Raw genomic sequence first — 22,541 nt, forward strand, 5'->3', positions numbered from 1 at the left:
CTGCTTAAAACCCTATTATTCGTCATCCCTTGTTGCACTTTAAGTTTCACTCTCTGGTGTTGTAACAGAGCAAACTACAACACCATCCTTCATCACAGCCTTCTTTTTTTATCCTCCGCCATCCATCCTTCATGTTTCCACCCAGAAATTCAGTCCCTAACCTCCCTCCTTACCCGTCATCCTGCTTCCGTTATTTCTCTTTTATTTTGTCCCTCTCCCTCCATGCTCCCCGCCAGTTTTTTCTCTCCATGGTCCTGAGTTTGTCCCTGGTTATAATGGTGCAGATTACAGGAGGCAGAGAGGCACCGCACGTCGGCTGAGGAGGGAACCAGACGCTTCAAGTTGGACTTTGCCAACAAGGCCGACAGCCTGCAGCGTCAGATCGAACACAGAGAAAAACAGCTGTAAGCCAACCCTCTCCAAAGACGGACACATTGATAGACTCATGCACGCACATACATCACCATTAAATCTACAGTCTACTGTGTGGCTCTCAGAGGGAAACATAGTAAATAATACACCATAAACTGTGTAGCACCGGTGGTGATGAAGCTTTTGTTCCTAAAACTGAAACTGTCATAATTCTAATTCAGGAACCTCGGAGCAGTAACTCACAATTAAAACAAATGTACTGAAACCATAGAAGTCATATAATCTGTTGCTCATTATTTCTCTTTCCCTGTCTCTTGTTTGTTACTTTATTCTTGTTTTTGGTGTCGTATGTACATGTTTGTGGTGTTCCTGTAGCCAGCAGCTGGAAACGGACCTGAAGATCGAGAGGGAGTGGAGGCAGGCGTTACAAAATGATCTGGACAGAGAGAGGGACATTGTGGCTCATCTCAGCACAGAGGCCCTCCAGATCAACGGACTTAAGAAGGTAAAACAGTGGAGAAAGAAATGTACCATGTAAGCGGTATTGTATAGTATGTATAATTAAATGTGTACAGCTTTGTGTGTGGAACCTGTTGTAAAAAATTAAATCTACAAAGAATCAGGAAATAGAATCAAAGATAATACAGAATATTCTTGAGGGAGAGTTTACCAGAGCATGCATAAAGATTATATCTGAAGCAAGAGAGTGCATGGTTCAAAGTGGCATAAAAAGTCATAGTCAAATTATAATATGTCCTTAAAAATTAGAGAAAAAAGTAATTGTACAGTATATTCAAAATAATAAAAAGAAGTCATAGTATAGGATGTCGTTCGAAATGAGAAAAATAGTCATAATATAGTATGTTGTTCAAAATGAGGGAAAAAAGTCATAGTACAGTCTGTCGTTCAAAATGAGAAAAAGGTATTATAGAATGTTGTTCCAAATGAGAAATAAAGTCATAGTATAGTATTTTGTTCAAAATGATAAAAAAAGTCATACTGAAGTATGTCATTAAAAATGAGCAAAAAAGTAATTGTATAGTATGTCATTCGTAATAAAAAGTCAAAGTATAGTTAGTTCAAAATAAGAAAAAAGGTCATAGTATAGTATTTCGTTCAAAATGAGGAAAAAAGTCATAATATAATGTCGTTCCAAATGAGAAAAAAAGTCATAGTCTAGTATGTCGTTCAAAATAAGAAATAAAAAGTCATAAAAGAATGTTGTTCAAAAATAGAAAAAAAAGTCATAGTATAGTATGTCGTTAAAAATGACATAAAATAGTATAGTATAACATGCTATTTCATAGTATTTCCCTTTGGCAGACCTATTTTTCGCAGAAAATTATCTATTTTAATCTGATACATGTCCACTGTTGTTGTTTTGTGTTTGTAATTATTTATTTTTCCCAGGAGTTCCATCGTCTCCAGGATGAAAACACTCAGTTGAAGACCATCTGTGAGGACCAAGAACAGGCTCTGGAGGAACTAGGCTCCAAACTGAGCGAGTACGTATTCGTTCATTAAAAAATGTCTGCACCATAAAAGATGGTAAAAGGCCTTTGACCTTACGTAATGTCCTGTGTAAAAATTGAAATCCTCAAATCAATTAAAAAAAACTTCTTACTAATATGTTTACTGTTTTTGTCTTTGATTCGGAGGGAAAGGTGACAAAAGACAAAAAGGTTGTTTTTATTTATTTCCTTTATAACTAGCATTTTTTTTTATCATCAGATCCAAACTGAAGATTGAGGACATCAAAGAAGCCAACAAAGCTCTTCAGGTAAAGTAACAGTGAGATATAGAGATAGTGAAAAAGTGTCAATTGCTTAGATGGTCAGTTAGAAAAAATATATATATGAAAGAGCAGGTAGGGAAAGTAGAGGATGTTTGATGATGTCTATAATGTAAAGTTTGGGTGAAACAGAGATTCAGTGTGTCATGCTGTTGCAGGGGGGTCAGGTTTGGTTGAAGGACAAGGACGCCAGCCACTGCAAGCTGTGTGAGAAGGAGTTCTCCATCTCAAGACGAAAGGTCAGTCAACTAATGACCACAAATAAGAAATGGAGATTTCCACTTTTGTGTTCCCACATCTGAAATCCATATGTGATAAAAACTAGCACTTGAAATCATCTGACATTTGGTGAGGACATTAGTAATCCACATCCATTTTCCATTTTAGATTTTGAGGTTGCAGTTATGACTTTAGCCTCAAAGAGACCCAAGTATGTGTGTATAATGTATAATTCATTACTTGGTGGACAGAAGATAAATCAGCAGTTGGTTCTCTCAGCAGCTGATATGCACCAAACATGACAGCGTGTAGTAATTGTGGTTGTAACTCTCTCTCTGCAGCACCACTGTAGGAACTGTGGGGAGATTTTCTGTAACAGCTGTTCCGACAATGAGCTCCCTCTGCCCGCCTCGCCGAAACCAGTCCGAGTCTGTGACACCTGCCACGCGCTCCTCCTTCAGCGATGCTCCTCCAATCCAACGTGAAGGAGCCCCACACCGCTGTTCTGCTGCAAACAATCTGACCACGAGATCAGACTCATACATCCCCACCCTCCAGACCTCTGTAAGATCCATGTCCCAACATCTCTCAGCACTGTTTGAAATAGACATTTATTACATTTAATTTGTCGTCATGTACAGGCAAAAAAAAAGTCCCTCATAGACAGAATGAGGGGCATCATTCTGACTCGCCTTTGTTGTTGTCACTACTTACTTTGCAGATGCTCTGCAGTATACATTTACACACCGTCTCTTATAATCAGACACAGGAGGAGGCTGTCAAAGCAAACTATTGAAGGAGGGAGAATCTTTGGTCTGCTTTAATGTCATAAACAATCATTATATATCATAAATATACATCAGTTATACAAAGGAAACCATTTACAGTAAACTTAGATGTCATTGAATTTGAAGGAGGGAGTCATGTGAACTGTTTGGGGACACACAGCTCTGCTATGAAAGGAGAAATGACTTTACTTAGACCTGAAAGTGAAACTGCACTGACTGTGATGAGCACTGCTGCATCTAAATGCAGATCCTCAACCAAACCTCCAGTCTCATGTAGTACTGCATCGTTATAATGCATGCACAAGCCTCAAACTGTATAGCCAAACAGATGAGATTATATAATTTATACAAACAGTATCGTGGCCTTGTTAGTGAGTCTGACTGCAAAGCACTGTCTTCTGAGGTGGTGTGAAATAAACACAAACGTAAATATTTACACAGGCACAAACAATCAAATCCAACTCTACTGGATACTAAAGTGAAATATAGACTGGATATATTTCTGTTTAATTGGCTTTAGGGCTACAAGATTTGGAAAAGAATGTCCAGTTGTGATAAATTTTAAAATATTAGAGGAAATTATGTTTTTTTGCGTCATTGTTCTTATTTTCATTGAAAATATATTTAAATGATCAGAGAGTTTGCGAGGATCTTTACCCAACAAATATTTTTTTCTTATGATTTGTAGACATTTTGCAGCACTGCAAAATTAATTCATACTTAATGGTATTTTTTTCACACTTTTTGCAGAGTGTGCACATCTGTCTTTAGGCCCGGTGCTGGGTAACAGTACATGTGAAGGTAGAAGAGAATGGATATCCACATATTAGAATACAGCTTGCTGCTCACTGCCCAAATATACATTATTTTGTCATTGGACTGATGAAGACCCTGTTGGGTTGAAACTTTGCTTTTCTGAATCTAATGTAGTCATTAAAATATTGGCAGTTGTATTCCAGTGTTTTGATATCCACTGTCTCCTTCCTACACATTTTTCCGTAAACAAATATTGCATCATCTGCAATTTGGATATAGCACTAGTCCATATTGTGATTTTGATCAAATTTCAATTAATTGTGCAGCTGTAGTTGGCTGTGAGAAAATCAGAACTGATCTCATTTTTTCTGTGCCGGTTTTTGATTTCTGCAAACTGATTCCAGGAACGCTCACAGCTCTGAGCAGAGTTTGCTCTGCTGACACTACAACCAGACTAGACTTCCCCATGGGGCTTTCAGAGGAACTGAAAGTTTCTCTCCTTTTTAAAAAAAACATTGTTGGTGCTGTTTGTGCCTGTGTAAGTGCAGTGAATATAACCTACTTGTGCTTCTCGTGTTGCCAAAATGAGCCCTTGATTTCTACAGAGAGGATTTCTGTAGCGAGAATCTACAATATTTCATAGTAGCACTAAACACTAGCCTACACTAGCCAAGCAAGCCGTCTAGATTAAAGGCACATTTCACTGCAAGTTGGAGACACTAATGCAGTGGCTGCTGCTTTACGGACCAAGAAGAGCAACAGATGTCGTCATCTCTGGTGACAGATTGAAATCAGACTAACTGGCTCTTTATCTGATCTCTGAACTCAACCCCTGACGTCTAGTGTACAACATGATCACTTCACTGACTAGATAGTGGTCGTTAAGAACAGACTTGAGTGTTACACACTTCTGACACCACAGCCACAAAGTATGTTTAAACACTTGCCAATCCTGTATTACCTGTAATATAGATGGATTTAAGAGTATTTATATTTCATTTTGTGTTTTATGCACATTCATTTTTACTTTCAGAAGTCCAGGGAACTTGTTAAAGCTTTCCCAGTTCACTTGAAGTGAGTTGTGATTAGTGCAGATGGAGACGTTATAGAAGAACCACACTTTACTGCTGCTCCATTCCTCAGAGGGAAAGTTCGGAACTCTAAATCATTTTTGTTCCTTTTTTTAGTACTTGTGTTGTCAAACTAAAGCTGATGACTGTGCAGTCTTCAGTGACGGGTTATGATATGAGTTCCTCTGCACATTCTGGTTTTGTACTTGGAAACAATGTTTACAACCCGACTTTTCAAGAACTGGAAGTATTCATTCCCATGAAGAGATAAAACAGGCCTGGGTTCATTTCACAAGTGTTGTTATTGTTTCCAATATTTAAAAACGCACCAATTTATCATATCATCATTAAGTACTTTAGGCAAATGTTTCTGAAATGCACCCAGGCCTGAAACCTTTTTGTACAGTGTCACTCTTATAAAGCTCCCAGCTTTCAATGGGACGTGTACAGTGTTGGTACCACTGTGTTGTATATACATAATGTTGATATCACTGTGGCCCTTTTAGATTACTAAATCCTGCCAGTTTAATATTAACTCTATTGCCAACAGTACGTTGCCTTGACTGTGTAGCAGTTTGATTAAATCACATCGCAAACGTTCACGTTGTCACTGCTGTTTGTCTCTTGATTACACACCTCATATCGAAGATTAATTTATTATTCATTATTCAGATGTATTCACAACCTTGATACAAATACCTCTTTAAAAGTGATGTCAGTCGAGACAGAAAGAGAATTAAATATAAAATTTATTAGGCAAAATGTACAACAGCTGCATAAGCTATCTCACAGCTCAAATATAGAGACTTTATTTTACGTCCACTCTTTGAGAGTAGAATATAATATTCAACTTAAGTTTTAAATTCTGTAATGAACTGTGAAAACATTCATAAAAAACACACTGGCTCACAATTTATCACACTTTTTTCAAAGCAGGAACGCTGATCTGAAATCCAGTTTGAGTCAGTATACTACAGGATGGTCAGATGTTCTGCTCAAAATGTTTAAACCAGAATAAACAAACATTTAAAAAACTTATTTTACATTTCAAATCAGAATTTCTTTCCTAGAGATGCTTATAATGTTTTCACATTGCTGCTCATTTTCCCACCACCTAAAGAGCATCATTTACCTCTATACATCATTCATACAAAGTTTTAGTCAACTGATTAGATTCAAAGTGACCATGCCCGGTCCTGACAGTGCCACAAAATAATTATTTCCTCCAATGAAGTTCTGTCTCGTCTGCACTGACTAACATCTCCAGCCAACAGCGAGATGTGAAACGAGACAAATTAAAGTGCATCCAAATAAAGTCATTTAAAAAAACAGCACATTCCAATGTCATTTAAAACTCTTTAAAAAATAAATAGGTGTTGATTTCTCTTAATCAGAAAAGTAGAGAAAATTAACTTTTCATGTAAAACTATATTACAATAACAAACAAGAAATCTCCTACATGACCCATTACCAAGCTCAGTGCCAACTTCTTAATATTAATGACTTACTTTGTTCTTCATATGCGTTTAGGAATGGTGTTATTATAGCTTGTTAAGGTCATTTCTGGTCTGTGCTGAAGTGAAGTTTTGGTAATCCCCACAATAAAAAGAAACGACTGTTAAAATTGACTTCAGATCAGCTCTCCTGCTTAGAAAAGTAATCGAGTAAATGTGGCCTGATGAGACATGAGACAAGCGTCAGGATGGATCGGAAGAGTGGGATGACATCATCAGTATGAACCCCGCAGCCCGCCGCTCCGTGAGCCTCCGCCCCCTCCTGAGTTACCATAATAACCACCGCCACCACGACCTGTGAGGGTTTTCAAAAAGAGAGCTCAGTGTAAATATGATGGAAGGAATTAGAACTGAATGAGGTATGTTTTTTTCTTTTCACTGCCTATTTTTCCTCTTACCTGTAGAGCAATTTATCAATCGAAATTGTTTTGGTACAAGTTGCCAAGTGTTGAAAAATTATAACACGCAGAATGAAGCATGCATTTGTTAATGGACGAGAGGCTTGAGCTCATAACAGCACAAGATGTAAACATTAATGGTGTCCTTAGGCTTAGCTTTACCATTAGCTAGTGCAGGTGAGTTAGTAGTATCAAATTAGTCTTTTTGAGAAGATTGTAAAGTGGCTCACAACAAAGACTGGATTATCTTGAGTAAAAGGGTCATGGTTTCTGAAAAGAGACTGCATTTTTTGCGCTCTGAGTGCCATCTGGTTTCATTATATTGTAGAGAAGGCAACTCACACCAAAACAATCTAGACTGATAAATAGTACTACAAGTAAGAAGAAGAAATATGTATATTTGTTTTTGCAGTGAACTTAAAACTATAAAATGAGCTAATATCCAACGTTTATTTATACCCTACTCATCTTAAAAAATTGATAAACTCACTCATTTCAGCTGCTCCACTGGCTGTTGAGTTAAGAAACAGCTCAATATAGCGATGCTCTGTGGAGAAAACATAAATCCATCATTTATATAGAATAACTTTTGTTTCTTGTGCTCTTTCATGTAAATTAAATTAATTATCTTTTAAAAATGAATCCCAACATTAAAACCTGCTTGACTCCAAGTCAACCATGGAAAACCCTGTCAGGTTATCTTTGAATTTGTACTTTTTTTCTGGTTCTACAATGTAACTGATCCACTTATCAGCACGTGTTGTGAACATAGCGTACAGTAGGTAAAGTTTCACAAGAACCAACATTACTACAGACAAGCTGAAGAGGAAGAAGGGAGGACGTACGCATGTGGTTCTTGTCTTTGGACATGGCTGCCACAGCGTCTTCATGGGAGCGAAATTCCACATCTGCTTCTCCAGTCGACTTGCCGTTAGGAGCCACATCAATGTGGACCCTCAGTGGATTCAAAGGAGAGAAAAACTACACAAACAGAAAAAGATGTACATACAAATATATACACATGAGCAGGCAGGCATAGACAGATCATGTCCAATAGTCACAAAGTTTTTCATTATATATATCTGCAGAGTTTCTGCAGTGTTTATCAAGTTAAAGAGCTTTTTATTTGAGCATATAGAATTAAATACCTGTTCACAATCAAACTATCCAGTATGAAAGTATGATGGAAAACCAGTAATAATTTATTATGACATTATCTGACTTTTTCTGTATTTCCCCAGATAATATATCAATAATTTCCAATGAAGTAATTCATTTAATTCAATAGACAGATGGATTAACCAATTACAAATGACTGCTTTGAAGTTTTTGCTTTAATCAACACTTGATGAGCTTCCTAGATGCTGTAGCTAGCAGTACTGACAGTGCAGCACAATCCAGTGTTACAGTAATCCCACTTTATACATGTATAACTACTCCCAACAGCGAAAAAACTGACATCGCTGCCTACAGCAGGAAAAAAACATGTCTAGGACTTTTGTAAGTCAAATTTAAGGCTTTGTTTTTAGAGGAAACAGAATTCAGTGCTTTTAAAGACTGAAGATACCCAGCAGAGAGCCCCATTGTTTGAAAAACTTAAAATAAATAATAAAAGTCACTATCCAATCACAAGTGGACAGGTAAGAACAGGTGTGAACACACTCAAGATGTATGTGATCTGATTCGCACGTGGTCTGGGCCCCCTTTGTCCATATTCTTTCCGCAGCGTGTACAGGAATGCGTCCTGAGCTACATTAAGGACCGCCTTTACTGCTGACGTTGTGCTTTTATTTGTGTGGTCTGATTGTGTGTTTGTGTGCATGTATGCTCTTACTTTAGCGATGTCTCCCTCTGTGGCACGGAAAGGTAATCCCCTCATATGGACAAAATGGCCGCTGTGGAAGCCTGAACAAACATCACTTTGACCACCGTAACCGTGGCCTCCCATCGCTGAGCCAAAACACACAGATACATCCACAGGTTACATATGCATCCTTTAGTGATGTCAAACAGAAAAGTAATCTTTTCATATCCACTTTTTATTTAGTTGACAATGGAAAGAAAAAGAAAATCATATATAGGGAAACATACATATGTTAGCCTTTCAGCAGAGATGCTAAACTCTTTAAAATGAGACTGTCAAACATTTATTCGGCATTTCTAAATGCCAGACTCTAGAGCAGGGATGGGCAACTTAAATGCTGGAGGGGGCCACAATTTTTCATGGACACTACCACAGGGCCACATATTGGGCTGTACACTTAACCAGATATGATGAAACTGCAATTTTAAATGTTTACAGTGCAGTAACTTAACATATTTCATGCTCAAATGCATGTATAACAGTATAAATAGGAATACAAAAGGTTTGAAGCAAATAAGAAATAACTACTTACTGTGATTTTTTTCAGTGCAAGAACAGCAGACCAACATTAATTGCAAGAAGTAATTTTGGGCATTTTTACACTGTACTTTTAAGATTTCATGCTCAAATGCATGTAGTTGTACTGAGGGCCACTTCAAGTGAGGGCGTGGGCCGTATGCGGCCCCCGGGCCTCCAGTTGCTCATCCCTGCTCTAGAGGGTCAATATAGGGTGTCCATAAAGTCTCTTTACAATAAAAAAAAAATTATTTCAAAGGCAATAGATGAGGTATCTTAATCAGATTGGTTGTTTATATACATGTTTCTCACATTGTATATGTGTATTTCATGTATCTTGTTGATGAAATAGGGAGTGGCAAATGAACCCCTATAAAAATGGCTACTCCTCTCTTTATCCAACACTGTCCCTGTCTCCATGAAATTCATGTCCCATGCACAAATTGATCAACGTGACAGTGGATCTCTTCCATGCTTAGTTCTGTAGTTTCGCTGAGTCTGCATATCCGAATTTGTCTCAATAAACCATGAAACCCATTGTGCCTTCTCTTGAGGAGTAGCCATTTTTATTGGGGTTCATTTACTGCTGCCTATTTCATCAACAGAGTACCTAAAATACACAAATGCAATGTGATTAAAAACTTTGATAACCACTGAGTACATACAACAAATCTGATTACAATATCTCATCAACTGCCTTTGTTAAAAAAATGTAATTGTAAAGAGACTTTATGGACATCCTGTACATTTTGGACTTTACCTCTTCCTCCCCTCTCTCCTCTCACTCGCTCATCAAACATGCCGTTGCCAAAACAGTAGTTGCTGAAACCATTGTAGCTGTCAAAGTCACCGTAACCTGGACACACACAAACATTAACATAAATAAATATCAAACCATCTGGATAGTAAACCTTTAAATAATGACACTAAGTGTGGGCGAGTGGAAAAAGTTGAATGGTAAACTTACTACGACAGAAAGGGTTTCTAAAATATATCACAATTAGAAATGTATTATCTGTTTTATTCAGCTGACTGTATGTATACTGTAGGTTTCAAATTGTTTAGGCTTTTCTTCTTTTCAGATCATTTTGTGAAAAAGTGGAAAAAAAAGAAGAAATGAATAAGCTAGAACTTACAAACATCTCTATCATACATACAGAAACAGCATGTAGGACTTAGGGGACCTATTGGCAGAAATGTTGTACAATAATAACTCTATTTTATAGTCAACTGAAACTACTGTCCCACTGTAGGGAGGAGTGAGCAGTAGGGTATTCAGTTGGTTGCAAACTGGAACTTCACCACTAGATGCCACTAAATACAACACACTGCTCTTCTAAATAACAGCAGTAGTGAGCCCTGTCTTACCTCTCAGATTACTATACATTACCAAAAACATAGCCTTCCAAATGACACATTTGCAGTCACGAATATTTCTGTATGCAAAAAACAGAGAATGCTGCTTACCTCCTCCATAGCCCCCTCCACTCCTCATGGTGTCCATCAGAGCCCCACCACGGCCAGGCCCGGGACCAAAGAACCCACCCCTGGGCCCCCCCATCATGGGTCTATCGTAGGGCCCCGGTCTCTGGCCTCCCATCCCCCGGCGGGGCAGCTCGTAGTAGGCTCTGATCTCATTGCGACTGCTCTTAAAGATCTCTATATACCTGCAATATGAAAGGCCCATGGGTGGAGGGGGGCAGAGGAGAGGGTTAAGGAGTAGAAATGGCTTAGCTCAGGTTACAAACATTGACATGATTTACAAGTGAGAAGATAAACACACAAAAACATATAATCTAAATAGCTGTCTAAGTAGTTTAAGTGTCTGAATGACTGAACAACTTCAACAAACTCTCAGCATTAGCTGGGCTTAGGGCTGCAGTAAAGGACTTCTACGCCAAGCTCACCTGTTTTTATAAAACTAAAGAAAGTCCTTACTGGGCTTTTAGGGGTTGCATTGAACATTTTAAATTAAAAACTGCAGAAAGACGTTTGATGCTTTAATGGTAGAGGCTGCCTTGACTAACCTCTGCTGTATTTCTACGCTTAATCCCCTCTTCCATAGTAAATTATCTTTAAGATGTATGTATAAAAGAATATAAAGGAAGCGCCAATAAAATTATCTAATATACCGCATTGTTGCTCTAACACAATTAAAAGAGCTCCCAGGTCTTAGACGACCAACAGCAAACCTGTCTATGGCATAAAATACTCAAACCACCTTTAATTTACAGATTAGATACATGACCTTTTATTCCATTGTTCAACATAACACCATTGTAACCATTTAACACATCCCATTATCATTTTAATAAATATCACATGACCCACCCAATTAAATTACCCTCATTATTATTGTTTTACCATAATTATTATAGCACACCAACCCATGCTTATCATTCAACCATTACAGAACCCATCCCATTAACACCATAATTACTCTAATATGACCACCCATTAAATACTGCAACAGAAGCCCAACCCAGTCCAGCCCGTCCCTTTCCCGTCTGTCCCACCTGTGCCCTATTCTTTCCTTGTGTTTCCCCAGAGCCTTTTCTGCTATCTCCTTTGAGGCAAACTGCACGAAGGCTTCCCCTGTGCTCCTCCCCTGGTAGTCCACTGGCAGAGTAATCCCATTTGGCACGATTCTCAACCCTTCAACCCAAGCACACATAAATACATAGGTCGGTAGGTAGACTGATAGATGTATAGAATAGATAGAACAACACCCACTGCATCACTGGAGCTTTCAGGATTAATATACGCATGTCATGACGGTAAATAAATATCAGCTGTAGTATCTCATAAGACTGCATTAAAAAGGGGCATCTCAGAGGATTAATTTTATACAAGGTGCCCTTCAGGGGAATTAAACACATACTGGCCTGGAGTCAGCAGCTATAAAAATCAAAGTGGAATAATACAAAAAAAGATATCTTTGATAGACACCTGAATTTAGGTCACTGGCAAAATCATCATATATTATTGTTGAGTGACACTGACCGATAATAATTATCAAGTGTTGATTATCTTAAATAAAGGATGCCATTGCCAGTGGCTGCCATCGGACCCCAGATCAGCATCATGGGACTGTCTCCTGTCAGCCAAACCAGCCCAGCCCATCCTATCTTTTACTGCCATTAAGGAGGCATGATATCAAGTCATATAGCACACAATGCTAAATAAAGTAAAGCACTAAAGTAATAGTTAATAGGCATACTAACAATTCATAAGGAGGACACATTGGTAAAAACAGTATAACTATACTACAAGAACAAACACACACTAGACATTTGGGCCTTGACACACAGACATGAGTCTGACTAGAAGTCAAATTAATGCCACTTTGTAATATGAGAGAAATACAAAATGTGAAACGATTTGGCAAGTGTTGGAGAATATGAAAAATGCACTTTGAATGTTATCGTAAGCTTATGTTGTGGTGAGTTGTTATGGGGTTGATCAGCAAAGTGGAACGCACCAGTCAAAGTGCAGCTGGCAGTAGTGTGCATTTTTCATTATACAATCAAAGTAAGTGTAAAGTTCACTGTTGTTCCACTTTGGAAGGAGACATTTCATGTGACACAGGGCTGTATGTAAATATTGACCAAGAGATGAGTGAAATATATGCAAAGCCTACATGCATCGGACATTTATTTTAGTAGGTTTGTCTCATTTGATTGTCGTGCACTATAAACTAAGATGCTATTCTGCACATTTAAAAGCTGGCTGCTGTTTTGTCAGCACCTTTACACTGTGCTGTCAACAAGTCAAAAAACTACATGTGTCTGCAAAAACAATCCCTCATATTAACATAAATGTTGTGATATCAGTACAATTCATTAATAATTTTAAAAAAGTTTAAATGTTCATGTACCTGAGAAGAACTGAACAATCTCCTCCTTGCTGCAGCCAAAGGGAAGGCCTCTAAGTCGCAGCATGCAGCCGCTGCAGCTGTCATAGTCAGCAGGACCGCTACGTTTCAGCACCCAGTCCATCTCACTACGGTTTGACTTGAACACTGAGTCAGACACAGACAGATGGGGACATACGTAATGCGAAATTGTTTGGAGAAAGAGAGAAGGTCAATACATGTAAACACCCACTGGTCCAACAGTCATTTGTTATCTGTTATATTGCTTACCCTCTATGTATCGGTGTCCCATGTATTTACGGTCCTTGGCAAGGGCATTCTTGAAATCCTCTGACGTTTTCAGCTCAATAAATGCCTCTCCACTGGGACGGCCTTCTTTAGAGTAGGTAAAGCACACTCCGTTTACTTTCCCAACAATTTCACAGTCTGTAAGTAAGTAAGATTGATAGAGATGTCCTTACAAACTATGGGAAAAGCTCTCTGGAGTCATGTGAAATATGAACATTGAAATGACGTAACAACTCAGAAAAGTTTGAAAAAAACACATGTTGGTCTGTGCATCAAACAAGACAAGTTAAAGGAGTCAATTAAGACTCTTGAACACAGCCCCAAAGTCAATGTTAATGAGGCAGCTAGATTCCACTTACGCTTATGTGACAACACAAAACTATTTATATTGCAATGCTAAGCAGACTGGATTGGCAGTGCAGCTTTAAAGTTACCATGTTTTTATGTTTACATTTCTCAACACATTGCAAAAAGTACGGAATATTCACTTGAATTAAACATTAAAACCATTATCATGACAATGATGGATAAATTGTTAAACATTATCACAATTTCAACATTAAGCTAGATTGTTGAGTTTGTTTATATGTGCAATCGAACTCTTACACTTACTAACACTGTTCATGCTGTGTGTGTGCACGTGTGTGTACTCACCAGAGAAGAAACTGGCAACTTCCTCCTGTGTGCAGGACCACGGTAGTCCTCTGATCCGAACCACATAACCCTCTTCATTCAAAGACATCCTCACTGCCACAGAGACCACAACACAGCAGAAACAAATTTAACTACTGTTTCAATAATAATATTATAAAGATACAGACACTTGGCCTAAGCCTATCACAAAGTCATCAATAAATAACGCTGTGCTTCCTGTATCCCCTGACCTCCTATCGCTCCTGAGTGTGTGGTGTCCCGTGGCCCAAAGTCTAAATTAAGGACAAAATCTGATGACCCCTGCAAAACATATCTAATCATTAACAAATGTCTTCATAGTCTTGCATTCACTAACTTACTGTTAATGATGATAAGTGGTAAGCATTAAGATCCTTTATTCAAGCAAAATCACTAAACTTAAATATGTCCTGCATTGAAGATGTTACTCAAGTAAAAGTATGCAAGTATAATCAGGAAAATGTATGTAAAGTATTAACAGTAAAACGACTAAACGCAGAAACATGTATGTGTGACTGTTGTACTGTTAGTATATTAGAGTGTATATATATATATATGGATTATTACTAATCCATTGATTAAAAAAATCATATTTTTCTACTAGTTCAATATTTGCCTTTGAGATGTAGTGGAGTAGCAAAGAAAGTGGCAAGAAAAGCAAAGACAACTTTTACTTTGCATATGATTAATTACAGATGTCCTCCTCAGTGTTTAATACTGTGTAAATGCAGGAAGCTGGCATGATAAACAACTGTTTTGTAATCTGTAGGAAAATTAACAATACCCGGAGACGAAAACAGTGTACCCAGAATGATAAACGCAACAACAAATAGTCTGTAGGAAATATCTAATAATTTAGCGATATTTCATACCTCACTGTTGCTGTCACAGTCAACGATAAGCTAACGTGTGTTACTTCCTCCTTCCAACTGTGTCTTAAAGTGTTGGAAAAACCAAGAGCCTTGCTGGCTAACGTCACCACAGTTCAACTTCCACTCACTGACACATTTTTTCCGAACATGCCCTAACAAGTAGAAGGTATATGTATCTTTAGTAAAGTTACTTCTTTGAAGGTCGACACAGAAATAAATACAGTCCGCCTGTATTCTGGTGTTATGTCCTTACTGGTTTCCACACTAACTGGTTCCCGTACTGGTGTGTGCAGCTGTGTTTTGCTTCCGTTAGCAGATTCGTAACATATTTATTAAACGTATAACTGGTGATTTCAAGGTCGCACCTCCTATCTACCGTGGATTATATTGTTGTTAAAGTGAACACTACATCACCAGCCACCTATACATAAAAAGAAAGCAGAAAATATAATGTTTGCAAGTTCGGTTAGAGTTGGATTCCAATTCACTGCGACACAATTTAGTTGTTTATGAACCATCACCTCTACAGTCATGGAAATAATGATTAGACCACCCTTGTTTTCTTCCATTTCTTGTTCATTGTAATCCCTGATACAACAAAAGGCACATTTGTTTGGACAAATATAACGATAACAACAAAAATAGCTCATAAAAGTTAAATTGAAGAACTGATGTCCAGACAGTTTCCATGTTTTTCTTGATAATAACCAAAATTATCAACAAAACCATGTTAAATGTCTCGATATTAGCTCTTAAATTAAACTCTTATGAGCTATTTTTTTTTGTTATCACTATATTTGTCCAAACAAATGTACCTTTGGTTGCACCAGATATTAAAATGAACAAGAAAGCAAGGAGAAAACAAGGGTGGTCTAATCATTATTTATATGACTGTATAGGTTTATTAAATATGCGACGAATCTGCTAAATGAGGCAGAAAACAGCTGCACACACGAGTACGGCAACCAGTTAGTGTGGAAACCAGTAAGGACATAACACCGGCTGCCCCAATGATGCTAACGTCGCTCTGCCTGACGTGCTAATATTAGCACACTAGCATGCTAACAGCTAATGCTAACTGTAGGACACTGACAGCGGTCAAACGTACTGGGCACACTAGTGAAATTCTCAGCGACCGGACGCTGTCAGTGGGCATGTAAACATTTCCCCAGACAAAACAATGTGTTGCACATCCGCGACAAATGTCTGAAAACGATTAAATGATCTCACAGTTCCCTCTCGTTCCCGGTCTCCTGCTCCTGTCCCGAGCCTCAGGTGTCACCAACGTTACCAGCAGCGAACCCGCTCAGGTATGTTCTCGCGAGATTTGACCATGTAATCAAAAATAAAATAAAAATAACAATCCAACAAAAACAGAAATAATAATAATAATAATAATAATAATAATAATATAGTTCTGAATATAAATAATAATAAACTTATGGGGAAGTTATGGGAGGATGAGTTTTCACTCATGTTTATAAATTTCATCAACTGTAATCAGGGTAGGGTACTAATTGACTACATATAACTGGGATTAAGTAATTACTAAAGAAAAGTAGCTATAGACAGCCCAGAAAACAGAAAACATCAATAAAAATCACGACAATAACTAACTCGTTTCGAGCACGTGACGAAGCGTTTTGTAATCCTGGTCTAAAGTTCATCTGCAGCAGCGGGTCAACTGTGACTCTTTGTTTCAAGACTTTTTTTCATTTTGTCTAATTATGATGGAGATTCCTGTATTCACGTTAGACGCCTTCACCAATTTACCCTTCAAGGGAAACCCTGCGGCGATTTGTCCACTTATGCATGTGAGTAAGAATGCATAAAAATATATACAAATTACACTTTAAGTTTTGGTGTTTGTTTGGCGTCATCGTTTGGTTGATTGTTCCCTGGTTAATTAGTCAATTGGACATCAAAGTTCAGCTCATAAATCACATGATAACACAGTTTATTGTAGTTTATAAAGCCTGACTTAAAAAAAAAAAATCCATCCATGTGCATCCATGTAGTAATAATATTACCAATATGAATATGAATAAACTTATGGAAGGATGAGTGAAAACGCATGTTTGTACATTTTATCATCTGTAATCATGGTGTGGTAGTAATGCACTACATATAACTTGGATTATATAATTACAAAATAAAAGTAACTTTAAAAAGTAGAAAAAAGTGCAATTAGTTTATATTTATTTTACGTCTTCAAAATATGGCAACTTTAAAACAATAAGATAATAATAACATACAAAAGCAACACACGCACAAATGAAGCTGCATCCCCTATGTTGTAGAATATATACAGCAGGCTAGCCTGTAGTTTGTGCCAGTACTGTTTTTGTCAGGGTGAATTGATTTGACCAACTGTAAATGCTGAATATGCAAAGAGAATTTTATTTCTATTATAAACGTTTTGTAGGTGTTTTAAGAGAGGGGGGATGTGGAACTCGGAATATTGTGACTGTGTCCATTTCTTAGTATAAGGAGCAATTATTTCATTTTCAGGTAGGCCTATCTATGCACAGTGAAAAATAGGCTAGTTATTTTTCATATTGTTCATATGTTTTTATTGAGTAAACAGCGCTTATGGGCCTATATTCAAGGCAATTACAGACTCATTTCGAGCACGTGACGAAGAGTCTTTATAATCCTGCCGCTGAAAACATAAAGGTAGAAAATCCGTCAACTAGTGAAGAGGTGACGCTGAGGGGCGTAAAGGGTCTGGGACACACAGGGTCTAAATTTCATCGGCAGCAGCGGGTCAACTGTGACTCTTTGTTTCAAGCCATTTTTTCATTTTGTCTAATTATGATGGAGATTCCTGTATTCACGTTAGACGCCTTCACTAATTTACGCTTCAAGGGAAACCCTGCGGCGGTTTGTCCACTTATGCATGTGAGTAAGAATTTATAAAAAATATACACAAAGACATTTAGGGTTGCTGTTTGTTTGGTGTCAACGTTTATTTGATTGTTCAATGGTTAATTGATCAATTGGACATCACATTTCATCAGTGTTTGTCGCTCATAAGTCACATGATAACAAAGTTTATTGTAGTTTAAAAAGCCTGACTTTTAAAAAAAAATCTATCCATCCATGTGCATGTAGCTCGATGTACAATGAAAACATGTCACAATAAAAGATGTATATGATGTATGTGTTTTTAACAGGAGCTTAGTGATGACTTGTATCAGAGGATAGCAGCAGAGATGAATCTGGCAGAAACAGCTTTCATCACCAGAATCAATCCCTCTGACAACTTTACCACAGGTCAGATCATACAGGGTTCAATATATTACCATACCATAACTTATTATTGATCATCAGTTCAGATTTGTCAGATTGATTCAACAGAAATGCACCAGTCCGGGACAGGTTAGCAATTTATTACAGTAATTAACCCGAATGTTGTTACAGTCTTTTACCAAAAGTGGATTATCTTTAGTAACTGGGTCATGATTTGTGGAAAGAGACATTTCTGTTGATTTTTTTTCTTTCAGTGCTTTGAGCACCACAAGTGAAGTGCAGTTTTATTATATTCAAGAGAAGGCAGACTTCAACAGCCAATATCACCAATGCTTGAAAATACACAAAAACAATCTAGATTTACAAAGAGCACAACAGCTATGAGGGAAAATATGTATTTTTGATTCTAGTGTGAACTTTCTTTTTTAAAGATATTCTCAGGTTATTTTGCCTCTGTGTGTTCAGAAAAAAACACCTGTCCTCAGCAGTCTGACAGGTAACAATGTTGAACACACAGCTAAGACTTGCATTGTTGGGAATGAGAAGAACAATGCAATGAGCTGTCAGTTAAAAATGCAGCATACAGTCACTGGTAGAACTGCACAGAGAGGAATGTTTGTCATTAACGCACAGCCCAAGAATCTATTGAATTAATGGTAAATGGACTGTATTTGTATTACACATTTCTAGTCTAACAGCCACTCAGGGCTACAAGTCTGAAATCACCAATTCACACAATTATTCATATATTGGTGGTAAGGTCACAATGCTCCCAAGTAATGTAAACACACTCACACCAGTGGCACAGCCTTTGGGAGCAAGTTGTGGTTCAGTTTTTTATCCGGGGCCACTTCAATTTCCAGGGCCAAGGATCGAACAACCCACCTGAGTCACCCTTTATAACCACAGAACTTGACTCAACTGTTTTTTCCCAACTTTTTTTAGTACAGTGTACATAGTACAGTGTTGAATGTCCACAGAGGGTGTCATTTATGTGCAGACTACATGTTAAAGCTGTGTGTGTGTCTGACAACGTGATTAACAGGATCCAGGTTTCGACTCCGATGGTTTACACCAACCACTGAAGTGAATCTGTGCGGCCATGCCACTCTGGCCTCTGCAGCAGTGCTGTTCAAGTATAAGAGTAAGTAACTGGGAGGCATTTTGAAATATTTTACCATTGATTTACCTGACAAGAACAAAGCTCTTTTGATGCTCTTACATGTAATATACAGTGCAGCTAAATACAAGACAACACAAAGTATTGTTAGCCAACACACACATTAGTCAGTTACATTTGAACACTTCAGTAAAACTAGTCCGTCATTTAGTCTTTGACCTTAATGTTGCATGTGTATATATTACATTTGTTAGAAAATGTGAATCCCAAACTGGTGTTCGAAACCAGGAGTGGAGATCTGGCTGTCGCCCAGCAGGGGGACGGGTACATCATGGACTTTCCTCTCAACCCACCGACCCAGCAGGTATAGTCAGATGCACACAGCAGGACAATGCTGTAGAGCTTTGCAAAACATACAGTACAAAATGCTATTATTCTGACATGTTTTCTATTAACCTGTTTTTCCAGGATGCCAACGAGTTCAGAGACCTCATTAAGGTCAGTAAGACACCCACACTCTGTTAGAGCAGCTTTTACAGCAGACTCCTGAATCCCTCTGAATGTGAATTATGTGTCGGTATAATTACAGTCCTGTGTTTTTATGCTGATCTAAGTCTTTGTTTCTAAATGTGGGATACAGACTGCAGTTGGAAACCATCCAATTCAGGGTGTTTATCTGAGTGCCAACACTAAGAAACTAATGGTTCGACTGGCTGATAGCCATGACAGGTTACAATCTAAACTTCCTAAATTCCTCACTTGTGTCTTTCCAAGTTTGTTTGTGACTGTGCTTATGCGCTGCATGTGTTTTCTGCAGCTCAGTGCTAAGCACTCTGAAGGTTGACCCTGTTGCTCTTCAGCGCAGTGAGACGAGTGGAAGAGTCAAAGGAATAATCATCACCATGAAAGGTAACCAGACCACACGCAGGAATTCAAATTAACAGTGCGACCAAATTGAAGAGATGCAGAGTCTTTTAATGAAATAAGTAAAAGCAGTTTTTCAAGAACCCAACACAGCATAGTTTGAGACACAGATCAAGGTTAATAAGACAACATTACAACAATTGGGAGGCTTGAATGGCTTCTCTATGGTGCTGGCACATGCATTAGACCGTCACACTTTCTTGAAGCATGTGGCACAGAAACAATGATGAAAGTGCATAATACACACACATGCAGATATCAGAACATACCCTGATTAATAACATTAATAAAAACACATCAAAACAACTTTTAAAGACCCATAGGAACATGTTTTTAATTTGTTTATATGTTGCATCTCAGTCTATTAAAGGTTTTTGCCCATTTGCATCTCAGTCTATTAAAGGTTTTTGCCCATTAGTCATAAAAAAATGATGTTCACAACACTGCTAATCACATTGTCCTCTAGAATCTCCAGACTGTCAGAAAGGATACGACTTCTACTCCAGATACTTTGCTCCTTGGAATGGCATCCCTGAGGATCCTGTTACTGGTAAACCAACTACTTCTACTAACTACAACACTGTTGTGAAATGTAATCTAACAGTTTTCTTGGCTTATGTCTTTTGTGTCCCTGCAGGTTCTGCCCACACCGTGCTGGGTAGCTACTGGTCTAAGGAGCTAGGAAAGAAGAAAATGCTAGGTACTTCATTCAACAAACTCCACGTTAATATCAGATTTTATCAGCAACTTGTCAGACTCCAAACCAGTGCAACTTAGAGGCAAAGTCTTTTACTAACCATTAAACAATGTGTCATTACACTGATAGCAGGTGCTGTTTACCACTATAGACTGTCCATTACTACAAAACTGAACCATACTGACCCTCATACTATTCTCTGTGTGTTTTGCAGCTTACCAGTGCTCCAGTCGAGGCGGCGAGCTGGAACTAGAAGTGAGAGACGACGGAAGAATCAACATAGCTGGACAGACAGTCACTGTGCTGCAGGGAACAATCACTATAGCTACGGACCAATGAAATGAAATGATGGGACAGTTATTGTAAAATCCCCAAGATGGTTTAAATAAAAAGCAAAACATATAAGTGTCCAGACTGTTCATTCTAATATTGAAACAATTCATTACAATTATTAACCCACATGTTGTAACATTTATGAACCAATTTACAACCCATGGAGGCGGTTTGAATTAGAGCTGTAACAGTTAGCCCATGATGAACATAAAATTAACTGGCACCTATTTCAAAACATTAAATATTTAGTTTTAATATTTTTAAAGCAAAAAAGTCAAGTTTCTCAGTTCAATGCTTCCTAAATGTGAGGATGTGATGCTTTCAGTTGTCACACCTGATGATAAACAGTGGAATAGAGCCACAACAGTCATCACATGTCCAATGTGCACAGTTAATTTCATGGCAATATAAGCACTTCAACCGGCTTAATAGCACATACAACTTCACACACTGTGGCTGTGAGTACAGTACATAAAGCACAGCAGACACAGAACTCATGGAATACAAATCAAAATGTTTACCTTTCAGAGCAAAGTCTGGACAGCCTTCATTTACCACCTTCACTGAAACATCTGTGTTTAAAAACTATGTGTACTGATGCCAAACAAACTGATGGAACTGATACAACTTAAGCAGTCGTTTTGATAAAGTCATAAGACACATTACTCATTGCAGGTAATCCAATAGCTATATGAACAATTCAGACGTTGTTAAAGGGAGTTTACCCCGAATTAAAAAAAAAAGCATATTTTCCTCTTAGCTTTACTTCTGTTTATCAATCTAGATTGATATTGCAACAAGGTCTGTGGATTATGTTGAGTAAGTGGGTCATGATTTCTGCCAGACATTATTGTTGCTATTTTCATTTTTTTTTTTTTGCATTTCAAGCATAAGTGAAGTGCCATCTAGAATGCTTTACCACCTGAGCCATTCAAATGTTTTAACTAAAGTCAAATCCACAGAATTTGACTTAACTGTTTTTCCCCCAACTTTTTTTACGGTGTTAAATGTCCACAGAGGGTGCCATTTATGTGCAGCTGTGTGTGTGTTAAAGCACCTGTCCGACAACGTGATTAACAGGATCCAGGTTTCGACTCTGATGGTTTACACCAACCACTGAAGTGAATCTGTGCAGTCAGGCCACTCTGGCCTCTGCAGCAGTGCTGTTCAAGTATAAGAATAAGTTACAAAACAAACACACACACTGGGAGGCATTTTGA

The 22,541-nt window shown here is 38.0% G+C and overlaps 3 protein-coding genes across 8 annotated transcripts in view; 2 read left to right on the forward strand and 1 right to left on the reverse strand.

Annotated features, from left to right (window-relative positions):
- Positions 1-5,597, forward strand: part of rufy2 (RUN and FYVE domain containing 2) — a 28,549-nt gene extending 22,952 nt beyond the window's left edge. For both annotated transcript variants that reach the window (XM_059345768.1, XM_059345758.1), the window contains 6 exons: positions 285-404; positions 748-877; positions 1,783-1,877; positions 2,104-2,152; positions 2,323-2,403; positions 2,725-5,597. In XM_059345768.1, coding sequence (XP_059201751.1) covers positions 285-404; positions 748-877; positions 1,783-1,877; positions 2,104-2,152; positions 2,323-2,403; positions 2,725-2,868 — 619 coding nt within the window. In that variant the 3' untranslated portion in view covers positions 2,869-5,597. The remainder of the gene's footprint in view (positions 1-284; positions 405-747; positions 878-1,782; positions 1,878-2,103; positions 2,153-2,322; positions 2,404-2,724) is intronic.
- Positions 5,598-5,728: 131 nt separating this feature from the next.
- hnrnph3 (heterogeneous nuclear ribonucleoprotein H3 (2H9)) lies at positions 5,729-16,288 on the reverse strand. 4 transcript variants are annotated; one of them, XM_059345788.1, is made up of 11 exons: positions 16,226-16,288; positions 14,106-14,198; positions 13,434-13,589; positions 13,167-13,310; positions 11,806-11,944; positions 10,757-10,956; positions 10,050-10,145; positions 8,744-8,859; positions 7,755-7,890; positions 7,400-7,456; positions 5,729-6,806 (listed from the first exon to the last, which is right to left on the reverse strand). In XM_059345788.1, the coding sequence occupies exons 2-11, from the start codon at positions 14,191-14,193 to the stop codon at positions 6,727-6,729; spliced, it is 1,212 nt and encodes a 403-aa protein (XP_059201771.1). In that variant the 5' UTR covers positions 14,194-14,198; positions 16,226-16,288; the 3' UTR covers positions 5,729-6,726. The 4 variants fall into 4 exon arrangements, with proteins under 4 accessions (XP_059201771.1, XP_059201800.1, XP_059201792.1 ...); XM_059345817.1 differs by having other exon boundaries at positions 13,434-13,538; positions 16,226-16,287; XM_059345809.1 differs by lacking the exon at positions 16,226-16,288 and adding an exon at positions 14,996-15,236 and having other exon boundaries at positions 13,434-13,538.
- Positions 16,289-16,651: 363 nt separating this feature from the next.
- Positions 16,652-21,379, forward strand: LOC131988508 (phenazine biosynthesis-like domain-containing protein 1). 2 transcript variants are annotated; one of them, XM_059353650.1, is made up of 10 exons: positions 16,652-16,809; positions 18,172-18,271; positions 19,293-19,391; positions 19,622-19,731; positions 19,836-19,865; positions 20,008-20,096; positions 20,185-20,276; positions 20,758-20,841; positions 20,929-20,991; positions 21,203-21,379. In XM_059353650.1, the coding sequence occupies exons 1-10, from the start codon at positions 16,723-16,725 to the stop codon at positions 21,325-21,327; spliced, it is 879 nt and encodes a 292-aa protein (XP_059209633.1). In that variant the 5' UTR covers positions 16,652-16,722; the 3' UTR covers positions 21,328-21,379. The 2 variants fall into 2 exon arrangements, with proteins under 2 accessions (XP_059209633.1, XP_059209626.1); XM_059353643.1 differs by lacking the exon at positions 16,652-16,809 and adding an exon at positions 16,864-17,896.
- Positions 21,380-22,541: the final 1,162 nt, after the last annotated feature.

This window comes from Centropristis striata, chromosome 2 (assembly GCF_030273125.1).
Source record: "Centropristis striata isolate RG_2023a ecotype Rhode Island chromosome 2, C.striata_1.0, whole genome shotgun sequence".
In the NCBI taxonomy this organism is placed as follows: Eukaryota; Metazoa; Chordata; class Actinopteri; order Perciformes; family Serranidae; genus Centropristis; species Centropristis striata.

Excerpts from the sequence above, each read along its gene's own strand:
- hnrnph3 (XM_059345788.1), bottom strand. The coding sequence starts at position 14,193 with ATGTCTTTGAATGAAGAGGGTTATGTGGTTCGGATCAGAGGACTACCG. Across the intron at positions 10,146-10,756 it reads TGGAGGGGGCTATGGAGGAG|GTTACGGTGACTTTGACAGC; the intron begins GTAAGCAGCATT and ends GTGTGTGTCCAG. Across the intron at positions 6,807-7,399 it reads CAGTGGAGCAGCTGAAATGA|GTCGTGGTGGCGGTGGTTAT; the intron begins GTGAGTTTATCA and ends AAACCCTCACAG.
- LOC131988508 (XM_059353643.1), top strand. The coding sequence starts at position 17,588 with ATGGGCCTATATTCAAGGCAATTACAGACTCATTTCGAGCACGTGACG. Across the intron at positions 19,392-19,621 it reads AGTGCTGTTCAAGTATAAGA|AAAATGTGAATCCCAAACTG; the intron begins GTAAGTAACTGG and ends TACATTTGTTAG. Across the intron at positions 20,992-21,202 it reads AGGAAAGAAGAAAATGCTAG|CTTACCAGTGCTCCAGTCGA; the intron begins GTACTTCATTCA and ends TGTGTTTTGCAG.